Source organism: Heloderma suspectum, chromosome 2, assembly GCF_057233095.1.
Source record: "Heloderma suspectum isolate Gila_16-S chromosome 2, 16-S_ref, whole genome shotgun sequence".
Taxonomy (NCBI): Eukaryota; Metazoa; Chordata; class Lepidosauria; order Squamata; family Helodermatidae; genus Heloderma; species Heloderma suspectum.
The window spans coordinates 304,196,634-304,222,232 of NC_139459.1; the positions used below are offsets into that span (position 1 = coordinate 304,196,634).

The window sequence follows — 25,599 nt, forward strand, 5'->3', positions numbered from 1 at the left end:
CAAGCTTATTGATAGGTACTAAACAGAGACCCCAAGGAACACCCAAAGTCCTAGAATACATATTTGCCACGTCACAGCATGAACTAGGGCTTTGTAGCTTAGAAAAAGCCGAGGGGGGGGGGGCATGATAGAGGTGTATAAAATTATGCATGGTGTGAAGAAAGTGAAATGGAAGAACCATTTCTCCCTCTCTCATAATACTAGACACAGAGTCATCATATGAAGCTGAATTGTGGAAGATGCGGAACAGATAAAAGGAAATATTTCTTCACACAGGGCATTGTTAAACTAGGGAATTCACTAACACAAGATGTAGTGATGGCTACTTAAATTACCTCCAGTATCAGAGGCAGTGTTAGCCTTATCAGGCCAGTCACAAACTCTCAGCCCAACCCACCTCACAGGGTTGTTGTTGTGAGGATAGAATGGAGGAAGGAGGAGGATCATGTACGCTGCCTTGAGTTCCTTGGAGGAAAAAAGGCGGGATATAAATGCAATAAATAAATAAATAAATAAATTATCCTCCATGAATTCATCTAATACTATCAGTGGCTACTAGTCATGATGGTTATACATTGCCCCCAGTATCAGAGGCAGCGTTCCTCTGAATAACAGTTGCTGTGGAACACAAGCAGGAGGGTGCTGTTGCACTGTCTGCTTGTGGGTTTCCTGTGGGCACCTGGTTGGCCACTGTGTGAACAGAATGCTGGACTAGACAGGCCTTTGGTCTGATCCAGCACATCTTTTCTTGTATGTTCTTATGAGACTGAGTGGCTTTCAATCCTGATTGCTTGCATAGACTTTTCAGCATCTTCCTGTATCCTTAAAGTTTGGAGGCAAAGAATACCCTTAAAGGTGCTTTAATATGAGGGTGGGGTTGCACTACACTCAACTAGAGCAGTGCAAAAACAGAACAAATAGGTTGTCAATACCCACACTTGGGCTGGATCCAAAGTGGTAGCAACTGCCCTCCTGCCAATATCAATCCACAGGGAAGATACTTCATAGCAGGGCATGCTCTTTCCAATGTCTGTGATTTCTATAACAACTGTGACACTCCTGAGTATACCAAAAGGCTGACAGCTAGATCCAGTAGTTTATCCTTCCCTGAAGATGTTTCTGAAAAGATATAGGCTAGAGCTGTGTGTGTACATACATATAGGTGTACATATGTTCATACTGAGCTGTATTTGTAAGTATTCATTAGAACACACATTCGCACAGCCAGATATCAAGGAACACATTCCTAAAATAACTACTACATTCATAGGCACTATTACTCACCTGCCTGTATTGCATGGACACATGGACGTACACAGCCAGACTCCCACAACATAAAGGTTTCCAATATAGCTGAAACACAGTGTCATTGTTTGCCCAATTGCTGGCAAATGCACAGTGTTATTGTGTGCGCCTTGAAAGCCTCAGTGCTTTATTCTCTGCAGACTGAATGGCAGCTGTGGGTAATAATAACGCAAGATTTAAAAAGCCAACATTATAGGGGCATTTACAGCCCACTGGGAGAGTGAAATCTCAGTGTGGCTGAGCCTTGTCTCTAGTGATCCTTCATTTTTCCTGCTTGATAAGGAAATGATGGGCAGCTTTAGAGAAATGGCCACCGCAGCGCTCATGAAAGGGGGGAGCAAGTTGTCTGGACCAATGCCACAGTAAGTGGAGTGGGACAAATGAAAAAGCTTTCTGCAGATCAAATAGCTGCCTTGTCCTCTTTGTGCTGGGTGGGTTGGTTTGCAGGGAAAGTGACGGTGTTTTGATTACTTTCTTTGCAGACCAATGAAAAAGCAGAGACTGACTTATTTCAATTCTGTCAGCCTTGATTGCTGCAATTTAAGGCCTCCTGCTGAGAGCCCCCAGTTTGTAACACCTTTGGTATGGTGGGTTTGGAAACCAAGGAGATCCATTCAAGGCCACCCATGAACCCAAGCATGCATGGGGAGTGGAGGTTCTGGCTGTGCTACAAAGCCAAATAGCATAGCATATTTCTCTCCCCTTCCCACAGTGATGTTTGGTGCATTTGTAGAGATCAGCTACAAATACTGGGGAACCCATTAATCATTCTGGTACTACTGATGTGCAAAATGCTTTACACTCCTTATATCACATTTATTCCGCTTTTACAGATAGGGAGCTGTGGCTGAGTGACTTGCTACCCAGTGAATTCAAGCCAAAGTTCGGATTTCTTTCAGCGCTACAGCTGCTGCACCTTGCTGGTTCACGCACACTCGGTTTTCTGTTGGCTGGACAACTGGGCGTGGGCGGGTAGCATCAGATCCATTTTAAACTCCTCCCCTAACATGCCTGAAGTTGCTCTGTCATATTGACAGGAGTTGTAACAGGAGGTGATCTCCTAGCAAATAGATAGATAGGCACAGATATAGATAGATAGGCATGCATGCACATGCTTTAGAAGAGTCTTTCAATATAACCTAATCAGTTGTCAACACTACTATTGTGGTGGGGTGAGCCAAAGAGTGGATGAGAATGTAGGAGAAAGCTGAGGCTTCTGGAGAGAGAAGCATACTTGGAAGATGTGGGGTTTTTGCATTCATTAACTAGGGTAATTTTTGCCTAATTTAATGATTAATGAACTCCTGAATTAACACAAAATTAGATCTTTCAAAACAATAGGTATTTGGAAGCCACATGCTTTCTTTGTTCTTCAGCGTGGGAGTTAACATTCCCCATGTCATAGCACTAGAATTAATGGAGAACGGTCTGTGGAAGTTTCCCTTCAGACACATACTATTGCTTTTAGTAGCAGCGAACAGAAACACACACTTCTGAATGCTTCATCTTGTTTAACTTTGGGAGTGTAACCAGCACTATCATTAGTCTTTTAAAAAGAAACAGGTATTTCCAGGTGCCTGTTCTCCTTGATGAAGGCAGTACTTATATAAGTTAATATAGGTATCTAGGCCTAGGAGTGTAAAATTCTTTAGATGCAGGGAGAAAAGTCATCTAATAGTTCTTCCCCAGGCTCAGAATGTTTGTTTCTCATTGAACTTAATTATTCTGCCTTCATTTTTTCCTTCAGGGCTTATGAGGTTATTTTAATGTCTGCATTTATACTTTCCTCATTCCGATGGCTCAAATCTCGATATCAGTAGTTTGAAACAAGTAATACTTTAAAAAGGTATTTCAAAACAAGATTTAAAGCATGGGCAAGGGTGCAAAATAATCATGTCCAAACCAATTTAGGGCTGATCCTCTATGACCGGGGGAACGCTAGCCCTGAAGGAGGTCTTCTAGTACCTCCAATTATTCTTAGGGTGCTTTCAGGCCGAAGGTTCCTAGTGCTACCAATCCAAATACGTATATTGTGCAGTAATTCTGTTTTTTTCTTCCTTAGTGGATTTTTTGTGGATGGAAAAGAGCCAGAAGAAGAAGTGGGAAAACACAGGAGGATTACAAATTGAAAGACGTTGTTGTCTGGAACCTCCATAAATTCTGTGAATGAGGCAGGGCAGTTACATGACAAAAGCCTCATCTGGAAGCACCTTTAGTCTTAAACGCTTGCATTTCACTTCTGACACGTTCTCCAGATGGGGGTTGAATTGCTCATTTTTCCTCATTTAAACTTAGCACTTGTTTTGATAGACCCAATATCTTGCTCAAACAATAGTCTTCATCCTTAAATATGTAGCCAAGGACATAAATGAAGCAAGCAGACCTTGTCAGGTTTGTGATATGAGCACATGTATGGTGATAGAAATCAGACTCACCATCTCAAGATTAAACTGCAGGGCTGTGAGAGAAGCTCACACTCTCATATACATGGAAATAAAATGTGATCACTGCTGATCGCTCTGGTCTGTTGTTGATGCTGATACTGATACTGCTTTGCTGAACTCTGTCCGGTTTTGCAAGTTGATTCCATTGAGCTTGTGTTTGCTTTGCTCGATATAAATCTGCCTTTGCATAATATTCATCTATTTGTTCTTTCAGTGTCCTTGCCCCCACAACTTAGGTTATTCTGGGGCAAATGGACCTTCTCTAAAGCTCTAAATTTTTCCAGCAGAATTGTGTGTTTGTTAGTAGATTTCCTTTTTTGTACATTCTATATTATTTCACATCATTTTAGGACTGACTTTTCACTATTGTTCTTAATTAAGCAAGCCTCCTTTCAAACCCCAGTCACGGCCTAGGAAGTGGACAAGCGTCAACAGTCACAATATCTGATATGAGAAACCTCCCATTTAAAATTTGATGTGGAATTTTGTTTTAGCTGGGAAATTCCTCCATCCAACTAAAATTACCTTTTAGCAATGCAACACCTCTCTTCTTCTGCACAAAGTTCCATCTTGTCAGTGCAGGAGATGCAAGAAGGTGCCCTACAGTAAAGCTATGGCATGTCATTTCTCTATTGCATATATTTGAATCTGCACTGATCCATGGTAAACAAATAAGAGTAGCCCTTTGAGGTAGGACCTCTTGCTACCTCTGGGTCTGTATTAGGTGTAGTACCTTTATCACGATTGAGTTTCTTTGTGGTAGTAAGGACTGCTTTTCACACACATGGAGGGGGTGTGGGAGCTGCTTCTGTACTGTACGATCCCCCAAGGCTACACTACATGCGTGGATGCCAGTATCACATGAACAGGCCCAGTCGCATGGTTATTTCCCGTCCAGTTGTCATTTGGCTGGCAAGGAGGATGAGATTGTCCGTGCTGACAAGGTGTTCATGTGCCTACCACAGCCATGTAGGCTTGCACCATGAGCCCCAGGTGGTTCCCATGCTGCTTAAGAGAAGCCTCTGTCACTAATTTTAAGTTGTTATATTCTTTCTAGAAAAGTAAGCAGGAAAATATTAAGCACACTAAGGAAGCAGTGCTTTAGGAATGGACGGAATGAGAAACAGATTACTCTGAAACTAACTGTGAAGCCTGTTTTTTGCTAGAGACTTTCCATCAGTAGCACTGATATATTCCCAGCTGACAACTTCCTTGTCTCCCTTCTTTCTCTGTGCCTCTGGGGCTCCTGCTTCAGTATGACTCAGTTCCAAACAGACAATACTTTTCTGGCAGACAACTGGACACCCAAGCAGTTGTGCTGGTATCTATCACAAACAGACATACATGCTGCACAGTGAAGTGAATTACAAGAAGCAACTAGTACTATTGTCAAAAAACAGAGGAAGAAAAATCTGTCCAAGCCATGTCCAGAAGATACAAATGCAGCACATTTATTAAAAGTGATGAGGTTTTTACATTTTTGCTTTGTGTATTTTAAACTGTTCAAGTTAAGCAACTCACCTCAAGTCTTGCTTTTAAAGAGACTACCTCTAGACGAATGGCTACCACCAGTGTCTACCAAATCATGCTTCTCTAAATGGAGGTTTGAAATCAGGAAAAGGGAGAGATGCCTATAAATGCTTGATATCTTCATTGTCCATCCCAACAGTCACAGAAGGCGCTACAAAACTAGGAGCAGAATAGCAATCCTGGGGAGGTTCTTGGAGTCCTTAACTTGTTTTTGCACAAGCAATGATTGAGAAATGGTTACACTGGTATGGGTTTGGCACAGCTTTTTCCTCCAGATGCTTAGCATTTTATTCAAGCCTGCCTTTCCCTCTCTGTCTAGCGGTATCTGTTATGATTTTTAGTCGTATTGTATATTGAGTGGTTGGTTATTCACCACAAAAAAAGAAATTTGCGCCTGTATCGAGGAGTGAAAACAACTTATTCTCTGCATAGCTAGGTCTGTGTGCTGATATTTCTTCCAGTCTTTCTGAACTGTAGAGGCTTCTACTTACTGCTAATGTTCATTTAGATCAGGGATGGAGAACCTGTGACCCTCCTGATATTGTTGGACTCCAACTCCTATTAACCCCAGGCAGTATGGCCATAGATCAAGGATGATAGGTGTTGTAGTCTAACAGCATCTGGAGGTCCATGGGTTCCACACTCCTGATTTAGATGGTCCTTTTCTTGTGCTAGGTGCTTTACAAACTTTCTTATTCATCCTCATAACCACTTTCTGAATTAGGCCATTATAATCTGATATTGTTTGTTGTTTGCGCCATGGTATCTGATGCAAGACAGGGACAGAACTATTGGGCCTTTGGCTGGTTGCACACTTTTCTTGCTGTGTGTCATTGTTCTTTGGCATTAGAAGAAATGAGCTTATTTAGAAGATGAAAACAGTGACTGGGCCTACTTCTTCTGTTGCTTTTAGAACAGAGGTAGGCAACCTTTTTAGGCCTGTGGGCACATTTGGCAATTTGAGAAGCTGTCCTGGGCACCACCACAAAATGGGCACACTGCAAACGAAAGCGTTGACTTGCAGACACCTGCCATCTTAAATTCCTAAGAATGTCTCTCAGCCTCATGTGTGGCCCAGAGGCATTCATGGGAAAAGAAGATGGGAGCAGGTAGAAGTCCTCACTTTGCTTTGGAGTGATCCCAGCTGCCAGCAAGAAATTTCATTATTTGGGGGGGGGAGTAGAGGTAGGGCACCTCAGAGAGCGCCAAGGAAGGCGTTCTTAAGCCATGTTTTTTTTCTGAAAGTACATGTAAATATAATAATAATTATGACATACACATCATTCTCAAAGAAACGGCCAGCGAAAGAAAGTCCAGGAACATCTCTAGAGTTCATTTCTTTCCAAGACAGATCTTTGTGCATTGTAGTTTTCCTGTTATATAACACACATATCTCCAGACATTTGGTGTGACTTGCCGTAGTGCACCCATCTCTTTAAAAAGCAGACCTAAATGTCAAAATCTTTCTAGAGAGACATTTGTTTCAGAAGTGTGCTTTGTGCATTCCTTCATAAATAGAGTTTAATCTTAGCAGTAACCCAGTTTGTCATCTTGCTCACATCATAATCCTGACAGCATCAGTCTGCTACATTCCTGTCCTTGGCTGTCTCTGCTCTCCCAGGGCCCATCCCCATCAGGCAGGAATTTGGAGCACAGCAGGCAAGGCCATCTGACTTACTTTCCTGTTTCTGTTGTTTTGTTTTGTTTTGTTTTTTGCGGTTCTTGTATTTTTGGGATATCTCGGTTATAAGCAGGATATATATGCCTAAGTAACTCGATTTCTTGGCCTCTGGGCCTGAATGAAAATTCCAGCGGGGGTCTGATATAGTTAGTCCAACTCAGAGAGAACATCTTTGTTCCAGTGGCCGTGCAGTTGAATTACTTCCTTTCATGAACAATGTAAATTCACCCATAGGGCAAAACCTCTAGCTGGAGGCGTGCTAATACTGATGGTAGTCTTTCTTAGGGAGCTACAGCTAGATGCTCCTTGGTGTGCTCTCTCCACTTCTCATTGCTTCCACCTTTGCCAACATTCTCTCTTTCTTCCAAGGAGAAGAGGGAGCAACATCGGCACCTGTAGGCACGAGATGAATACGGCTATCATACAAATAAAATTACTGGCTGCCGAATGGCAACAGCTTAATGAAAATGTGAACTGTTAAACAAATAAAGGCAGTCAAGCTCATAATACTTCTGGGTGAAATTTCACTATATCACTGAGCAGAAATAGAATTAGGAGTACCATCCAAGGACATTCCTCTTTGAGACACCCCCCCCCCCCGCGCTGCATTCACGATATGAGTTTGAAGTGCAAAAGTGGCTATTCTTGCTCAAGGTTTAGAAATGTCAACCAAGCAGGAGCCAAGAAATGAAACACCCAGGAGTTTCAAAGATATTTAAATAGAAACGAACTCAGCTGGCTAGCAGCATTGGTGCATGTACTTTTCCTCTCTAGATTTCTTACTCAAATGTTACAGGGGGAGCAGGGTTTTTTTAAAAAAATGAAAGTGGTGATAATTTCTTCCACTACTACGACTGTATATTAAATCTGCAGCCTTAGTATCTTAATTGGCGGCGGGGGGAGGGTCTGTGTGTCTCATCTTTCATTTGTTTTAAAATGAGCTAGGTACCATACCTTTGAGATAAATCAGGGTGATGGGGAGGGGAGGGTCTTTCAAGGCTGTTCCTGTTTTCGCTTGTAGCTCTGCTGCTGCCTCAAGAAGAGAAGGAGAAGGCCTTTGACACACAACCCTGGTGTGGAGGAGGCCCTTGACACACAAGGAGGAGAAGGCCCTTGACACACAACCCTGGTGCAGAATAGTTATAGGAGAATCTGTGATCTTCAAGATTAACAAAATTCTCCAAACACACCTCAAAGGTCGGATCGCCTTGCTCCCATTTCGACTTGTGATTTTTTTTCTTTTCGTTTGAACAGGAAAATGCACATTTCAGTACATATTTTTTGAAAGTGCACACCCAAATACACACTTTCTCCCATAGACTAAAAGCATAAAAATGACTTTTTTTTAAAGTGCTCATTTTTCAAATTTCAGGTACATGCGAGCTTTTCCTGAAAAAAATGCATTCACATTCGGAGGAATGAACAGTACAAATTCGAGTGAAAAAAAATGAAGCAAAATGAAACATCGTACATCGCTAGTGCATCTTGTATATCGCTAGTGCAGAGAGGGAGAGTGAACCAGAGAACTCAGCCTTCTGGGTATTTGCACACCTTCCAGAGACAAGGGCACACTGCACCAGCAGCTGTGTTTGTGCCTAAGAATGTATAGATATAGCCTAGTCATTCAGCCTGTGCTCTTAGGAAAGTTACCTTCCAGCCTCCATTTTTCCAAGCTGTCAACACATGTGCACATGGTCACATGTACATACAGAGCGTTGTTGAGTGCCTAGCATTCTGCACAATAAAAACTCCCAATATTTCTACTTGCCCTTTTATTCTGTAAGCTGTTTGGGGTTACATTGTGTAGAAATGAAGTTCTGTTGTGTCACTCAATGATTTTCGTTGTTTTTAGCCTTGGAAGAGGGGGTATTCTTCCCATTGTTGCTGCTAGCTGAGGTCTTAGTCATAAATACTTCTAAAGCCCCTTTTAATCCCCTTAAAACTAGAGTGGAATCTGTACAGGTTTTCATTATTCCACTTTAGAAAACATCATGTACCAACTGGATTCCTTTATCCCTCCTGGGGTCTAGGGGGACTCTGAGAACAGTGGGGGTTAATCCAATTGCACTAGGAAAGAGTAGCCAAAGTTCTCTCCTTTGCTTTATAAACTCTTTATTTCCATTCCTGTGAAGAAGGTGGTAGTGAGTGTTGTGCTTTATACTCTGCATTTCTAGGGAGGTGTGGAATTATCATTTATGCTGTAAAAGAGAGAGGGGAACTGCATTTTAAAGCAATCTTAGCTGGTCAAAGTGGAGCCATTTCAGACCACTAGAGACAAAGCAACTTGTCACAGCAGCTGTTACAATCCCATTTCCTCCAGGCAGATTAACAGTTTAAAGAATTATCTATGAGCTGGTAGGAGTACTACCTCAGGATTCGGATTTTGATGGTTAATGTTCTGCCCAAGGGGAGATCCCTCGTTTCACCTGTTCTCAGGTGTGCTGCCTAAGTCCTTTATGCTGGTGCAGAGGGCTGGTTCTTTGGCTCCACTGGTGTGCAGTGATGACCTACACCAACCTTCCCCAACCCGGTGCCCTCCAGATGTGTTGGACTGCAACACCCATTGTTATTGGCCGTGCTGGTTGGGAATGGGAACAATGGGAACAAAGTGGGAACAGTGGGAACATGCATTAGCAAAAGTAACATTTTCTATAGATATAGCTATAGATATAGATACACACACACACACACTGCTAGACATAGGTTGTATCTTCACACCAACTATAAGCAATGTCAGTCTAGCCTGGTGGGGCTTTCTTAATAGTGGAAATGAGATTAAATACAATTAACATTAATTTAGCAAAAGCAGCCTCAATATTGATGCCAGTGCTAATTAGCAGTTATCGTCACAGTAGTGACCCATGGCAGAATTATGTTCATTATTTTCTTTCCCCAGTGCTTTCCAGCTTGCGTCCATAATAGCAGTTTTGTTCCTTCCAAGTGAGTCATTGGAGGAGGTTACGGTGGGATTGCTCTGGGGTCCAGGCTTGGATGTCTTTCTTTAGCAGTTTTCTGGGAATTGCAGAGGCTTGCACTTGGTGAAAAACACTTCCTATGAATGGGCTAATGATTTAGGCTCTCTTTGGACGATAATGATGATCAGAGCAATTGTCCTAGAGAAATCAATATGTTATAATGCGTGAACAAACAGGTGAGTCTTAGAACAGCTAGAGATTACCAGATGATGTGAATTATTCTGTAGAATAAGGGGCCAGGGGATGTAGCTGTATTGCTCTAGTTTTTTCTTCTTCTTTTTTCTAATGTCCCATGGGAAAATAAACGATTAAGCAGGAGGACTCTTCTTATTAAGACATAGTCCATCCCGACTCATCCATACAACTGGGCATTTGCGGTTAACTGATGGTCTCTGTGGCATTCAGGACACAAATAAGCAATATAACTAGTGCAGCATCCTGCTGACATTCTCAGCCATGTTATTTGGGTATCTGTTTATGGATGGATGTACTGGAGGTCATCTTGCAGCAAGAAATGGCAGTGAGAGTGAAAGTAAGTTACTTCATAGACTTCACAGGAATGGAATCAAATACCCTTCTCAGGGGGAGGGGGAGGGAGGAGATGGTGGAGGAAAACATTCTTAAGTGAATTTTTTGAAATAAACAGCTATGAAGTATGTTAACAGGGTGATTTTTCACTTAAAAATGGCTCCAGGCCTCCAAATTGCTTTGTCCATTTTGGACACAGCAAAACAAAAGCCAAGTATTCAGGGCCATCCATGCATGACAGGACAAAATGGAGACCTTGTGCATTTTACACATGTGTCTGGGTTCAGTTCTGTGATCCAAGTTATCTTTTCTTCATAGCCCTCTCTGGCCTGGTTCTGATGCCCAAACAACTCATTACAAGCAGTTGTTTGTAACTTTCTACAGCCATTCTTTAAAAAATTAAAAGCAACTGAAGGAACCTGTGATCTCAAGCAGAGTTCCAATGAGGAAGGGATGAGCTGCTTAAACTTTGCCCCTCAGGCTCTTTCCCTACTAAAAATCACTCCCACTTGCTTTTCTTCCTATGGGGGCAAATGATTTGGGGGACCTGGGAGGGGGGAAGCAGCTGGATGGGGCAATATTGAGCAGGAAAGTGGTCTGAGGGGAAAGGAATAAGCAACCCTCTCCACTGCTAGTGCACCATCAAGATTTTAGCTCCCATGGCTTCTTTTTCTTTTAAAAAGAATTTAAAAAATAAATTTAAATGCTTAAAGTTAAAGTTGCCCACAACTGCACGTAACATGTAGTTTGGCCCTCACTTGAGATAGAAAACTTGTGACTGGACTGTGCTATTATAGGTAGGGATTTATGCAGTTAATACTCATCTGTACAAAATATTTCCCAGCACATATAAAACTAGATGTCAGGGAGAAGGCTAGAACTCTTCCTATGAGGCAGAGGCTATAGGGAGAAATGTGGTGCAATGGTGGAATACTTTCCTGCTGGGTCCACTCCCCTCCATAGGGTAGAGGCCACCACGCAGAAAGTTAGTCACTCCTGAGCCCTCTCTTTGGAAATTGCACCTCTTCATCCCTGTGGCTTAGACCAATTTTCACTGCCACGAGTAAAGATTGGGGGGGGGGGGTGGAACCCACCCCACAGTGGTCTTGGTGTTGAAGGACCAGGCACTTCCTAATCTGCTGTACAGATTGTCTCCAGCAATCAAGCTCCATTCCAAGGCCACTTGATGCTCACTGTGCCTGCCCCATCTTCCAGGCCAGCTGGCCTATACCTGTAGCCTGCACCTTGCCTCCTTCCTTGTCCAGCTCCTTCCCTTGTGGAGAATTACATATTGCCCCCTGCATCTCCTAATGCACTTGTCAACAAAATTGGAATACAAAATTGGAATCCCCTTCTGGGATTAGGGATATGGCTGCCCAAAGATCAAGCCTTACCATCTTAAGCATGCACACAGTAATAACTTCTGTAGCACATATACTGTATATGAGAAAAGTTCATTATGGAGTACAGTGTGATACTTTATCCACCTCATCTCTGTATTGTGACATTCTCTTCTCAACACCTCCGCATTTCCTTCATCTCCAAATATGAAAATAGGTTAATGATGCACCAATGTCTGCATGTTTACCTATAGGCATCTTGGCTGTACCACTCATCTAGTATTCTTGGTAGTATAGGTGGAGAGATCCACAATTTTTGGCTTGCTTTGGTAGCCAAGTCAAAAATGGTCATGGCCAGGACCCTGCCCCTTCTTTTATCACTGACCTCATGCAGTCAGGGACAATCCTCTGCTTTTCTCCCCAGCTCCAGATTTGGAGCTGGAAGGGGTGGCGAGAGCTGTGGCCAAACAGCTCTCAGCAGGGATGGCCCAACCATTCCACTGCCAAATCAACATTGCACAGTATCCAAGACCAGTCAAGTTATTTTGGCACCTGAGGCAGATAATCCCACAAGTGCCGCTCCCCCTTCCTGGCAGTAAAAATGTAATAACAAATTTAAATAACTATCTGCTGCCCTTTCAGAACACCCAAGATCAGCTGCGGCCGCCTCATTCTCCCAGACTCGGAGTTCAGGAGCGGGCAGGGATGGGCATATAACTTCCCAGGATGATTGCAGCCCACCTCTTTAACTCCAGAGTTGTGTGGAAGGCTGGTGCTTATTATGCTCCCCAGAGAGCACCGGCACAGTCACCATGGGAAGCGAAAAATGTGGAAGCCTCTCTAGGTGGCATGCGTACGACTGCATTACAGCTTGTAGCAAATCTGCGCCAAGTTTAAAGAGCAGTCCACTCTCTCATTCCTGAACTTTGTGACACTAGCACCTGTGACCACAAATGGCTGAGAACTAGCAGAGGACTTGGATGCGTTGTTACAGGTGGCATTGCAATGTTCCACACATCTACGTGTATAATGGATGCAATCTTGAGGCTTGTTAAAAATATAATACTGTTCTGAAAGCAGCAGTTCTTCATTGGTTTGGAGAATTTGTGTGAAGCCTCTTCTACTTGACACATGTTATACTAGCAAGTAACAATGGTTTAAATTGGAACCATGACCAACTTGACAAGGTTTCCAGTTGCATCTGTTGTGCACAGAAGAAATAGCAAATTACATTATATTTAGTACATTGAAAGTACTAAAAAACCTGCTAGAGAAATGGCCTGTATTTTTATTGATTGATTGGCTGATTCTTTCTGTCTGTCTAAAGTATTTTATTCTCAGGGTGGTTTACAAAAAGAACAAAACAATTAAAATGTAAATACAAAAATATAATAATCCGAAAGCCATCAGATCAGCATAAAACAGTAAGCAGGATTAATATTGCATCTAAATAGCTTGTACTGAAAGCATTTCAGCTCTTCTAAGCAGTGTCAGTCCCATAACCTTCATGAACCCAACATGTCTTTTTTGGAGGAGGTGAAAATAACAATTAGTCCTTCCATCTACAACATGTTGTTCTTAGAAATAATTGTATCAAGTTTCCATTGGGAGCAGCTTCTACTGATTGATAGTCCCATCAACTGCTTTTGTTTGCAGAAACCTTTTGGGATATGAGCTACAGATTAGGAAGCCAGTGGCTGGCCCTGTTTTCAGCCATCTTTAGGGACTGGTACTCGTTATCTGATAGTTCTGTGATGGATTTTTTTTTTTTTGTTTTTGATTTGCAGGCTTCAGCATCTCTCATCAGCAGATCTGTACAGCCAATTTTCAATCAGAAGAATTTTATTTGTTGAGATGTGTCAGTTGATATTCTTTTGCCTGACATTTAAAAATAGGAGAAGAACCCAGATTGTTGTCACAAATTTAAGAGACAACATATTTTCTTAAAGGGAAAACCAACACCCCCAGAATTTTGTCTTGCAAGGCTTTGTTTATAAATGCAGCATAATGCCTACATTGAAAGTTATACAATGAATACTAGAATAGCCTTCCATAGCCACCTTGTCTGGCTTTGACCTTGTGAAGAGCATATACTTGCAATGTGTGTCTCTGGTGACTTCTTCTGTAAGACCCAGTACTTCCAAGGAGTAGTGCTGTCGGCAAGTCCTAATCTGCCCTAAGGTTTTGAGGGCTTGCTACTAGCCATAACCCAGAGGATGGCAACACAGTGCCTACAGGCACATTGGCACCAACCGAGACTCCCAGTGTGCTCATGAGGCCCCTTGTGCTGCCCTCCATTCACCTCTGCTACCCCTTCATCTCCAAGTCGACACACTTTTCCCTAATTCTGTTAAAGTCAGTGGAATGATATTGCTCCATTGAATTTAATAGAGGTGGGAGAAAGGTGCCAAAAAATGGCTTGAGGGGAGAGGAAATCCACCCTCCACCCCTGGGGTAACAGGTTCCTTGGTGGTAGGTGGGTTTCCCCCTCCATCCAGCTGTTTGTCCCCACCTCTATCAAAGTCAATGGAGCCAACATCACTCCATTTACCTCTATAGAGGTGGGGACAAAAGTCCCCTGCCAAAAAAAAGATGAGGGGGCAAGAAAAGTGATGGGGGGACAAGAAAAGTAAGTACACAGAGGGGGGCAAGGGAAGTGAGAATCCAGAGAAAGGGCAACGCTTCCCACATTTTAACCCCCACGGCATTTGTGGTGATGCCTGGAGCACTTTTTCAAAGTGTAAATGTGGTCATGGGCCCAAAAAGGTTGCTTACCCCTGCCATAACCTGATTACGACAAGACTGCTTACAGTTTTTTGTTGACAGGATAATAGGTCTTAACTCAAGTGGAGTTTTGATCTTCAAGATGGAGAAGCTCTTTTAAAAAGCAACATTTTTTAATCTGCCCTTTCCTTTTGCCTCTGATGTGCTGGCCTGTGGGTCTCACTTGACCAAATGTACCAGCATGTACCAGGAGCCAGGGGTGAGTCAAAGAGGTGGACACACCACCAAGTTAAGTGTCTACCACTAGTCAATGAAGAAAATTTAATTAGGAGCGATTTAGCAGTCAACATTGTTTTGGCTTTTTTAAGCTGACTTCAGAATAATGTGAACAAAGAGAAGCTCTTAGGGGACAGTAATAAATTCTTTCAGCGCTTGAGTTTCTGTTTGTAGCTTCAGAATTTTCTACCAGAACTGAGCAGGCAGGGGTCAAATCTGAACTTTTTCCTTCTTGAAATAAATAGTGTGATGCTTTCTGGTACACTTGCCTGGGAGTGTCTCACTGAAGAAGGAACAAGGTCTGACATCATGTCCAGATCATGAGGCATGAAAGAAGAACCAGGCACTGGGTTGTGTGAGAAACCAGAAGTCAAACCAGACTGTCATTTAGAAAGGTATAGCCAGGAGCCTGAGCTTAAGTGGAATTGGGGTAATTTCATAGAGCTGTTCTATGAAGAAGCGAAACACAGGAGTCAAAACACAGGGAGGAGGGTGAAAATAAGAGGGGGTTTAGCAAAGTCAAAATAATAAGAAACAAAAATAACTAATGAGGTATAAGTAGGAATGGTGGCAGGATTGGTAAAAGCATTGTCAACTACTAGCATCTTGGTGCACTAGAAATCTATTCTGTTGTAGTCATTTTTTTAATTCCTGTTGAGGGGTTGTTAGGTTTGAGGAGTAGTACATAGGACCCCTGAGTACTTGTGGTCCTATGTAACTACCTGAAAGACTGCCTTCTCCTGTATGTACATGGCTATCAGTTGAGGACATAATCTGAGGCCCACCTGTAGGAGTCCCCACCTCCAGATGTTAAGGGGGTGGTTACCGGAGAGAGGACCTTTTCAGGAGTGGCACCCTCATTATGGAACTTCCTTCCTAGATAGGTTTGCCTGGCACTATTGTTGCTAGCTTTCAGATTTCATGCTAAGTCCATGCCTGAGCTTTTAATAGTAGTAAAAATCTCAACAGGGACTCTTTTAAAATCTTGTTTACTGTATAACTGGTTTGTGTGTTGTTTTTGTAAGCTGCTATGAGGGTTTTTGTAACTGAAAAGCAGCTGTAAAAATGTCTTAAATAAATACTAGTTCATGATGCTCACTATCAAACAATGACAGTTGGGATCTCAATGGATATACATTGAATATATGATGTGAAGGGGCCACTTAATTTTGTAGAAGTACACTGACTTCCTATGTGCTCCTAGGTCAAGCACAAACTCCTCATCCTTACCTTCAAAGCTCTTCATAACCTTGCCCTCTTCTGCATTCATATCACTGCCTGGTACCTTCACTGCTCCAGCACTGCTGCCCTCAGCCACTCAACATCTCCTGATACCTTAAGCAAATATGTCCATTCTTCCCTAAAACCCCTTCCCAGAATGTCTTCCCAGAACTCCTACATGATGCCAGCTCCACCCCACCCCCCTTAAAATCCTCTCTCACAGCCCACCTTTTCCAGGAAGACTTTGGCTCAACCTTTTGGTCTTCATCGGCTCCTGACGAAGCCTAAACATGTGTAACTGAACTGAATGCATATTCTTCCTGTTTATCCTCCTCTCCTTTCCCTCACTCTGTTGCCTCCCCTGGGTGCTTCCAGATGGTTCTTTTATTACGCCATCACCTTGCCTCATTCATGGAATGTTATGAGGGTCCAGACAACATTGTCTTCTGCTTATAACTCACCCATGTTGTCCCAGTGCTTCTTCCATCTTTTTTCTTACCACAGAAAATCAATTAAGGAGGAACACACATATTAGCTGAACCACGCCTTCTAATTGATAGTGCTAGGAGCCCTCTGCCTGGAAACACCCCCTGAATCCTCCTCCTCCTTTCTGTGCTGTATCCTCATTGGACATTGGCAGTCACTCTGGCCCACATGAATTTATTTACTGCTGTTCAAAACAAAGCAGATGTGTCCTTGGGATTGCCTTTTTGTTGTTACTCTGTAAAATGCCGTACATATTGATCACAAAAAGAGAGTGTTGTGGTACCTTAAAGGGCAACACATTTATTAGAGTATGTTGGTGGTACTGTATAGATAATTAATAATACTTATAAAAGTACCAAACTTCATGGTTTCAACATTTCAAATGAGTTTTCCCCGCAGAAAGCAGGTTGTGATGATGCTCAGGACTTGGAGGTTGTGCTGTTCTTTTCAAATCTTGGTGGAAGTCATCTCTTGCTGCATTCTGTGTTGCGTGGTCAGCCCATCAGCTAAATAAGTAATGACTCCTCTCTTGTCGTTTTATCTCCCTCAGGAACTGTTGGTCCATTTCGATTAAAGCCTACCTGCCAGCAAAGTGCAGAACGCATAGGACCACAGAAGTTCTCAGAAGCCCACCATCCTCTTGGATTCATGCTGATGGAAATGAGTGCCTCCTATCTGCAGCGGCCCACGAAAGCACCATGAATTTATATCCAGATGCCTATACGTACCAGTCTTAATTGATGGATTTGGACTTGAGGAAGTGGGTCTTGAGCAATGCTGGGGAAGTAATGCTTTGCACAACGTGTGTTGCCATCATCATTATCCCTCTTTCACTGAGAGAAGAATTCCCATAAACAGATTTTGTTTCTAATGGGGCATACAAGTCAGAAGCCTCCATTAAAAAAAAAGGCTATCAGTTCTTTGGTTTCACTGTTACTCAATGTGCGTGTGTGTGTGTGTGTGTGTGTGAGAGAGAGAGACAGACAGACAGACAGACAGAGAGACAGAGAGGAGATGTTGCCTTTATCCTTATTCTTTAGAATAAGACATCTGAGAAATATGGGGAAATACCAGAGTCCTGCTTATTTAGAGTTAATACTGACACAAATGTGTGCATGTGTGCATGACACGGACTAAGGCATTCCTTCCCTTTCCTTCTACAAGCTCCCTTCTAAAAACAATAAACAGTGTTTCATGGTCACTGTCTGTCAGTTGTTTTTTGATGCACAAGTTGAAGAAGGGCTCCGCCTCCTCCCTGCTTCTTGTCACTGCCTTTACTGTCAGACTTGATTGCCTCCCAGTCAGTGCTGAGAACATAAACACTGTTGATAAATTAAAAATTTCATTTGTTTCATGCCAGGACTGGGTTGGATTAGCTGGAAGGGTACAAACATCCTGGCTGGAAGAGAGAGCTAGCTCTGGTGAGCTAAACAGCAAAAGGATTCTACCCTACATCATGCAACAGCCCTTTGTGTCCCTCGCTGTAACACACTCTCTGTGCCACTTCATTTTGCCTTCCACGCTGCCCCTCAGTGGTTCACAGGAGGTCACTGGAGTAAAGCATCTTGACTCTACAGGAGCGAAGATGTTCCGGGCTGTTTTCAGTGAACTTCTTTAATCCAACAGGCAGAGCTGGGCAGCAACTACTTTTTAGTTCAGTTTGGTTTATTGATATGCCACCTTTCCACAGTACACTGAGCCCAACGTGGCTCACAGTAAACATCAGTTTATCCAAAGACATCACATTTGGGAGTGGGGGGCATTATTAATTGCACTCTGTTCTTCTAGCCCAGGGGTTCAGAACTTCAAGCTAGGGGGCCAGATCTGGCCCTCCTGGCATCCTAATCCAGCTCTGTGGGATTTTCCAGATAACTCCCCCTTTCCCCGGCCCCACCCCCTTTCCCCCAGCCACCAATTGTTCGGTGGTTTTCTGGCTTTTGTGCATTTGTCCCCATTTTAAAAGGTTGAAGTGCCTCTCCTAAAGCTTAGGCGCTAGCAGTAAGAGCTTTAAGTGACAATATGCTGATATTTTTGGCCCCGCTCCTTTGGCCCCACCCACCACTGGAATGTGGCCCCCAAAAGCTTCTCTGAAATGGAATTCAGCCCTCAAACAGAAAGAGGTTCTGTAGCCCTGTTGTGCCCTATAGTATCTTTTTCTAGTGGCTTCCTGCTAGCTCATAGGTTGAGTGGAATGGAATCCTGTGCCTGCAATCCTGACTGCACTTACCAGGGGGTAACCCCCACTGAACACAGCAGGACTGAAATATGCACAGGATGGCACTGTTAAGCACCAAAGTTTTGAAAGACCAACATGAATGAAACAGGTATTCTGCTGAGGATGGTGCAAAAATAGTGATCTCCACACCTGGTGTGATATATCTACAAGTGCCAGTCTCCTTAGATATAACTGACAAGCATTCACTCTTGCCTTGGGAACAGGGAAGGGTTTTTCCTCCTGCTAAGATAAGCCATTTGGACCATAACCTTTTTATCCTTGAGACAGGAGCTTAGCCTATTTGTTTTGGAGATTTTTACACTGCCTTTCTGCAAATGATTCAAAGCGGTACACCATAGAAGTAAATAATATAAAAAAACAACATAATCTCAAATAAAACACACACACACACACACACACACACATATATATATATATATATATATATATATATTTAAAGTCTAAACAAAATAATCAGAAGCAGCAAATATCCAACAATGTCCAAGCGAAGTCCCCAATAAACAGACATTATCCAATTAATTATTCACACAATGAAATGGACATTATAACTCTCTGTAAAACATTGTAAGAATCATAGAATCATAGAACAGTAGGGTTGCAAGGGGTCTACAAGGCCATCCAGTCCAACCCCCTGCTCAATGCAGGAATCCAAGTCAAAGCATCCTTTACAGATGGCTGTCCAGCCTCGTCCAGCCTTCAGTGTGGGAGAGCCCACTACCTCCCTAGGTCATTGGTTCCATTGTCATATTGCTCCAACAGTCAGGACGTTTTTCCTGATGTTCAGCCGGAATCTGGCTTCCTGTCACTTGAGCCCATTATTCCGTGTCCTGCACCCTGGGATGATCGAGAAGAGATCCTGGCCTTCCTCTCTGTGACAATCTTTCAAGTACTTGAAGAGCACTGTCATCTCTCAGTCTTCTCAAGGGTAAACATGCCCAGTTTGTTCAGTCCCTCTTCATAGGGCTTTGTTTCCAGTCCTTTGATGAACTTAGTTGCCCACCTCTGAATCCTCTCCAGTTTGTCTTCATCCTTCTTAAAGTGTGGTGCCCAGAACTGGACACAGTACTCCAGACGAGGCCTAACCAGTGCTGAGTAGAGGGGAACTAGTACTTCCCGGGATTTGGAAGCTATACTTTTCTTAACGCAGCCCAAAAGAGCATTTGCCTTTTTTGCAGCCACATCACATTGTCGGCTCATCTTCAGCTTGTGATCAACAACAATTCCAAGATCCTTCTTGCTTGTAGTGTTGTTGAGCCACGTCTCCCCCATCTTGTAGCTGTGCCTTTGGTTTCTTTTTCCTAGGTGCAGAACTTGGCATTTATCCCTAATAAATATTCTGTTGTTTTCTGCCCAGTGCTCCAGCCTATCAAGATCACTTTGAATTCTGTTTCTGTCTTCCAGGGTATTAGCTATCCTGCCCAATTTTGTGTCATCTGCAAATTTGATCAGCATTCCCTGCACCTCCTCCTCCAAGTCATTGATAAAAATGTTGAAGAGCACTGGGCCCAGGACTGAGCCCTGTGGTACCTCGCTTGTTACCTCTCCCCAGTTTGAGAAGATCCCATTGATCAGAACTCTTTGAGTCCAATTCTGTAGCCAACTGTGGATCCACCTGATAGTTGTTTCATCTAGCCCACTTTGAGCTAGTTTGCTCATCAGGATATCCTGGGGCAATTTGTTGAAAGCTTTGCTGAAGTTGAGGTATATTACGTCACTTTCCCCTAGAGTTCCTGTAACTGCTACTTTATCCCTGTAGTTCCTTTCTCTACTTTCTGTAGGAGGAAATTATCAGCAACACAAGTCAGGAATCTCTTGGAGGGGCCACGTTTTGCAGAATTTGTCTCCCAACAAATATCAGGGAAATTGAAGTCCCGTATTACTACTACATCATGGTTCCTTGAAACATCGGCAGTTTGCTCTTCAAAAGTTTCATCCTCGTCTTCTCCTTGATTGGGTGGCCAGTAGTAGACTCCAACCACCAGGTTCCTTTTATCCTTTGCTCCATTTATTTTAACCCAGATGCTCTCGATGGGGCTACCAAGCTCATCCTCCCGTATTTCTGTGCAGAGATAATGTATTTTTAACATATAGTGCAACTCCACCTCCCTTTCTGTTCCTCCTGTTCTTTTTGAACAAGTTATATCCTTCGGCTGCTGTATTCCAGTCATGGGAGTCATCCCACCAAGTTTCACTTACACCTATCAAGTCATAATTTCCCTCCTGTATTAAGAGTTCAAGTTCGTTCTGGAAGAATTCTCTTAAGTTAAAGAGCCAAGCTGATGCTCTGAGGTTCCGAATTGGCAACAGTGAGAAGGTCTTGCTTCTTGTAGTGAGCAATCTGGTCTCTGAATAAGTTGGAACTTGAAGCAGTGCCACCCTGGCTGATGTGGAACTGAGAGGGATTCATATGGGAGATATCTGTTGGCCTTCCTAATTGCATTTTCAGTAGAAGAGAAGATGGGGGGTTGGGTTAAAGAACTCACAACAATCCATGTGGCACTCATAAGAGTAAGACAGAGAGAGACATATTGGGCTGGGAAGAATTAGGAAGGAGCTCACATTTTCTTAGAGAATTCTCAAGGCAGCCATGGGCCTGGAGGAATGTTGGGGTACAAAGTCCCCTTGCAGGTATGTATTATTTGCTTGAAAATATCCTCTTATGCCCTGGCTGGCTTTGACATAAATTTGGATTTTAGCAGCTCTAAATCAAGGATGCCAGAGCTACTTTATCTTGCTGCCTTGGACAATTTTCCCTTTAGGCAAGCGTAATACATTTTCCATGTTCTCTATATAATGAGCTTTATTTACCAAATTGGCAATTCCTCTGTTGAGAAATAACTGATTACAGCATTCAAGGAGCTGCTGTCATCTCAAGATATGCAGGTGTCTGTGGAACATAAACAGATGTGATCGTTCAGAAAATGAACCCAATTCAATAGAGGTGTGGTGCAGGGGGGAGGCTAATCCAGACAGAAAAACTCAAATACAACCTCTTCGGCCTGGTTCAGACAAACATGGGGTTGGACTCGATGGCCTTGTGGGCCCCCTCCAGCCCTACTCTTCTATGATACTGTTCTATGATTCTATGGGAAAGTGTGTCAGAAGTACAAGGCATTCATCTTCAAGGCATTCAATAACACTGCCTCCTTGACTAAAGGGCTGCACATATTTTGTGCCTATGTACACCATAGGGCCATCTAACTGGAAATCATGGGAAGGGAGCATAATTGAAATACAATCAGCCTGAACAGAAACATGCTCACTTATGTAGCCTCTGTGTAATATTAAAGCAACATAATAGACACCTCAGTGTGAAAGGGATAAGGGAGGTATTAGCACATGAACTAAAGGCCTCAAAGGTTTAGTTAGTTCAGCCCTCACTCTGCTAATTTTCCAACCATCAAGAGGGGGAGAAAATGTTACAGGTCCCTCCCACCTCTATATAACTGTACCATGTATTGGCGTAAGGCCCATAGCTTAGTAGCAGAACACATTGTTTGCTTGCATGACTGCATGCACACATGCATGCATAAGATCCCTCAGTGCCCAGTTAAAAAAATCAGTGGGCTTCAGTGCCCAGTTTTTAAAAAATTGAGGAAAAATCTCTTCCTGATATACTGAAGTGCTGCTGCCAGCCAAAATAAGCAGTGCCGGATTAGATGGACAAATGTGCTGACAGTATAAAGCAGCTTCTTGAGGAAGCCCACAAGCAGGACATGAAGGTCTTCTCCTGCTCGTGTTCCCCAGCAACTGGCATATAGAGGCCTAGTGCCTTGGATACTGGAGGTACTATGCAGCCATCATGACTAGTAGCCACTGATGGCTTCATCTGTCCATATGCACAACGGTACTCCAACCCTAAACAAAACAAACATTGCTTTTGCTGAACAGATGTCTTACAGCTTTAGGAGCTTTATTTTGGGAGGAGCTTCCACCCCTGTTCTGCTATCTTTTTCCTTTTTGAGTGCTGGCCATTCTCTCCTTGGCTGCTGTGGCTGAGCAGTTGGAACTACGTGTTCCGCTGTGTTGCTGGAAAACAGGACAAGCGAAATGGAACCTCCATGTTCAAATGCTGGGCGCAAGCAGGGAAGGGCAGTTGCCATCACACCCTGCTTGGGGACTTCCCAGGAGCATCTGGCTGTGGTTGGAAAGAGAATGCTCCAGTACAGCAACTTTCTCCAACCTGGTGCTCTCCACGTTTTGGACTTCATCTCCCACCAGCCCCAGCCAATAGCCAGAATTTTAGTCCAAAACATCTGGATGGCACCCGGTTGGGCAAGGCTGTACTAGAGGGAACATCAGCCAGTGGCAGCAAGGCTCTTCTTGGGTTCTTAAGGGGAAGAGAGAAGAGCAGGGACCCCCTTCCAAGCCTGGCTCCCACTTTGCAAATGGCAATTTTCTGGGAGTCAATGTTATGTCTGTGTGGTGCCAATGACTTTCCCAAGGCTGAGCGGGGCTCTGAACCTAAATTTACCATATCTAGGCCCAGTACTCTAGCCCGCTACATCCACAGAACACAGGCACAAATTGAGATGCTTTAGTTGTATTGCTGTCACCTGCCTTCAGCTGAATCTACCACATTCATTCTGTGCTGCTTGCACAGATTAATGGAGTGCATCGTGCTTTACCATTTATTTTCCTCTGAGGCACCTGGTGTTTTGTGAATACCTATTCATGCCCCAGCTCCTGTTGCATGTCTCCTTTACAGATCACTCTATTCTCTGGGGTGGAGCCAGAATGGGCATGTGTGATGGCTTATAATAGTGCATTACAATTTAAACTCTTGCCCAGCATTTGCACCACAGACAATACAGTGATGAATAGGTATTCCCATCATGCATTGCAGCTAATTGACCCAATGTTCACTGACTGCAAGCTTCAGAAGGACACACAAAGATGGCCATGAAGACAGATTTGTACATCAGCCTGAAGAGCATAGCAAGTGAGAGACATTGATCCTGGGACAAAGAGAGGGCAGTTGTTTTGGCTTCCATCTGCACAGAATGGTAGACCACCAATGAATCCGGCTGCAAGTCCAACATTTCTTTGTTACTTTTACTAAATTTCACATAACTGCCAAAAGTTTAGTCAGGTCTCTTGGGAAAGGTTATTAGATTTCTGTGGAAATGTGCATGTGCAGCAGAATCATAAGTATGCACAAATTATCTCAACTTGGGGCGGAGGGGGGGCAGGCAGAAATAGGTATACATTTGTGTATACATTTAAGTAGGTCTGAAACCATTGCTAGATTAATTGGTGTGATTAACTGATCAGGGACTTGGCTGCAAATTTAGAAGTGAGATCTGATTCATCAGAACTGATTAGCTGGGTTCTCCCATGGCCACTGCTGGGATGAAGCTGGCTTCTCTTTTAGTAGCTGCTTCCTCTTGCAGTCCTCCCTATCTTATTTCCCCTTTGTTCTCATCAGGGGAAGAGACCATAGCTCAGTGGTAGAGCAAGTGCTTTGCATGTAGATCCCTGGTTCAATCCCAGGTGTTTCCAGTTTGTTTGTTTGTTTTTAAAGGACTACATAGCAGATCATGGGAAAGAACTCTTTGACTGAGCTCCTGGAAAAAATGAAAAAGCAAACAAATACATAAAGCACAAGGAACCCAAAAGGTATTATTGAAGAGTTTCACAGAAATATTGGTAAGGATGAATATATTTGAAACCTGATATGCGAAATACATAGAAAAGTAGGAATGGAGAATTAAATATGGGATTTTACAAGTGTACCAGTTTATAACTTGTTTCAAAACTTCTTCAAAAAAGCTCTTGGAGAGCCACTACCAGTCGTAGTAAATCAGCCTTCTCCTCCCTGGTGCTCTCCAGATGTTTAGACTACAACTCCCATAAACCCCAGCCAGCATGGCCCATGGTCAGGGAAGATGGGAGTTGCCAAAAACATCTGGAGGCTACCAGGTTGAGGAAGGCTTGAGTAGACAATACCAGGCTTGATGGACAAATAGTCTGAACTGGTATAAGGGCAGCTTCCTATTTTCCTAGGAACCACCAGCCCAGGACTGTACAACCTAAGTTGGCAAATGGTTCTCCTGGTGCTTTCAGAAGGGTGTTGTAATCCAAGGCTGTCTGTTGGCAAATCCAAATGCAACGGACTTCACTTTGCCATGCGGGGTTTGTACATACGTTGGCATGTGCCCTTCTTTACAGAGGACACTCTATTTGAAGGATGGTTTAAAGAAACTGTCCAAATCCACTTTAAAAAACGGTAAGAAGGGAGAGCAGATGAGGGGCCTTGACGTTGTCCATCAACAGGCCCCTGGAAAGCTGACTGAGCAGACACACAGGTCACCTGGGGCTTCACCACATAAGGCTAAAATCCTGCATCCTTATAGGGGCTTTTGTTTCTGGATTCTTTGCAAGATTAAGATGAGCTCCTTTACATGGGTGGACACATGCTTTGACTTCCTTTTTCAGCAAGACTTCCTTTCTATAGGTTTCATTTTACAGCCACTAGATGGCTCTGTGGTTATAGCGCAACTCTGTCATTACAGATTACACACAGCCAATGTATTGAATTAATGGTCCTTATTGGGTTATCTCTGATCTTTTAAAAAGCAGGATAAAGGTAAGAAATTGCAGGCGACACCCTGGAAGTTGACTTTGTCCGTTAACGGACCCACAAACTTCTATGAGTAACCAATCTTGATCGCATGACATAAGTAGGACTGTGCAGGGACCCCCCAATCCAACTCAGAAGCTGCTTCATGGTTTCGGAGGCAGGCTCGATCCAGCTCAGGCTGATTCGGGGGCCCCCCAACCCCACTCGGCCCAGAACCCAAAGCGGGATTTGGATACCAAACCCCACTTCGGGTCCCCCCCATGATGCCCC

The 25,599-nt window shown here is 43.3% G+C and overlaps 1 protein-coding gene across 1 annotated transcript in view; it reads left to right on the forward strand.

Moving 5' to 3' along the window:
* CHCHD6 (coiled-coil-helix-coiled-coil-helix domain containing 6) overlaps window positions 1-17,844 on the forward strand; it is a 294,049-nt gene extending 276,205 nt beyond the window's left edge. Inside the window, exon 8 of the mRNA XM_084840184.1 lies at window positions 17,061-17,844. Coding sequence (XP_084696310.1) covers window positions 17,061-17,084 — 24 coding nt within the window. The 3' untranslated portion in view covers window positions 17,085-17,844. The remainder of the gene's footprint in view (window positions 1-17,060) is intronic.
* The last annotated feature ends 7,755 nt before the right edge of the window (window positions 17,845-25,599 follow it).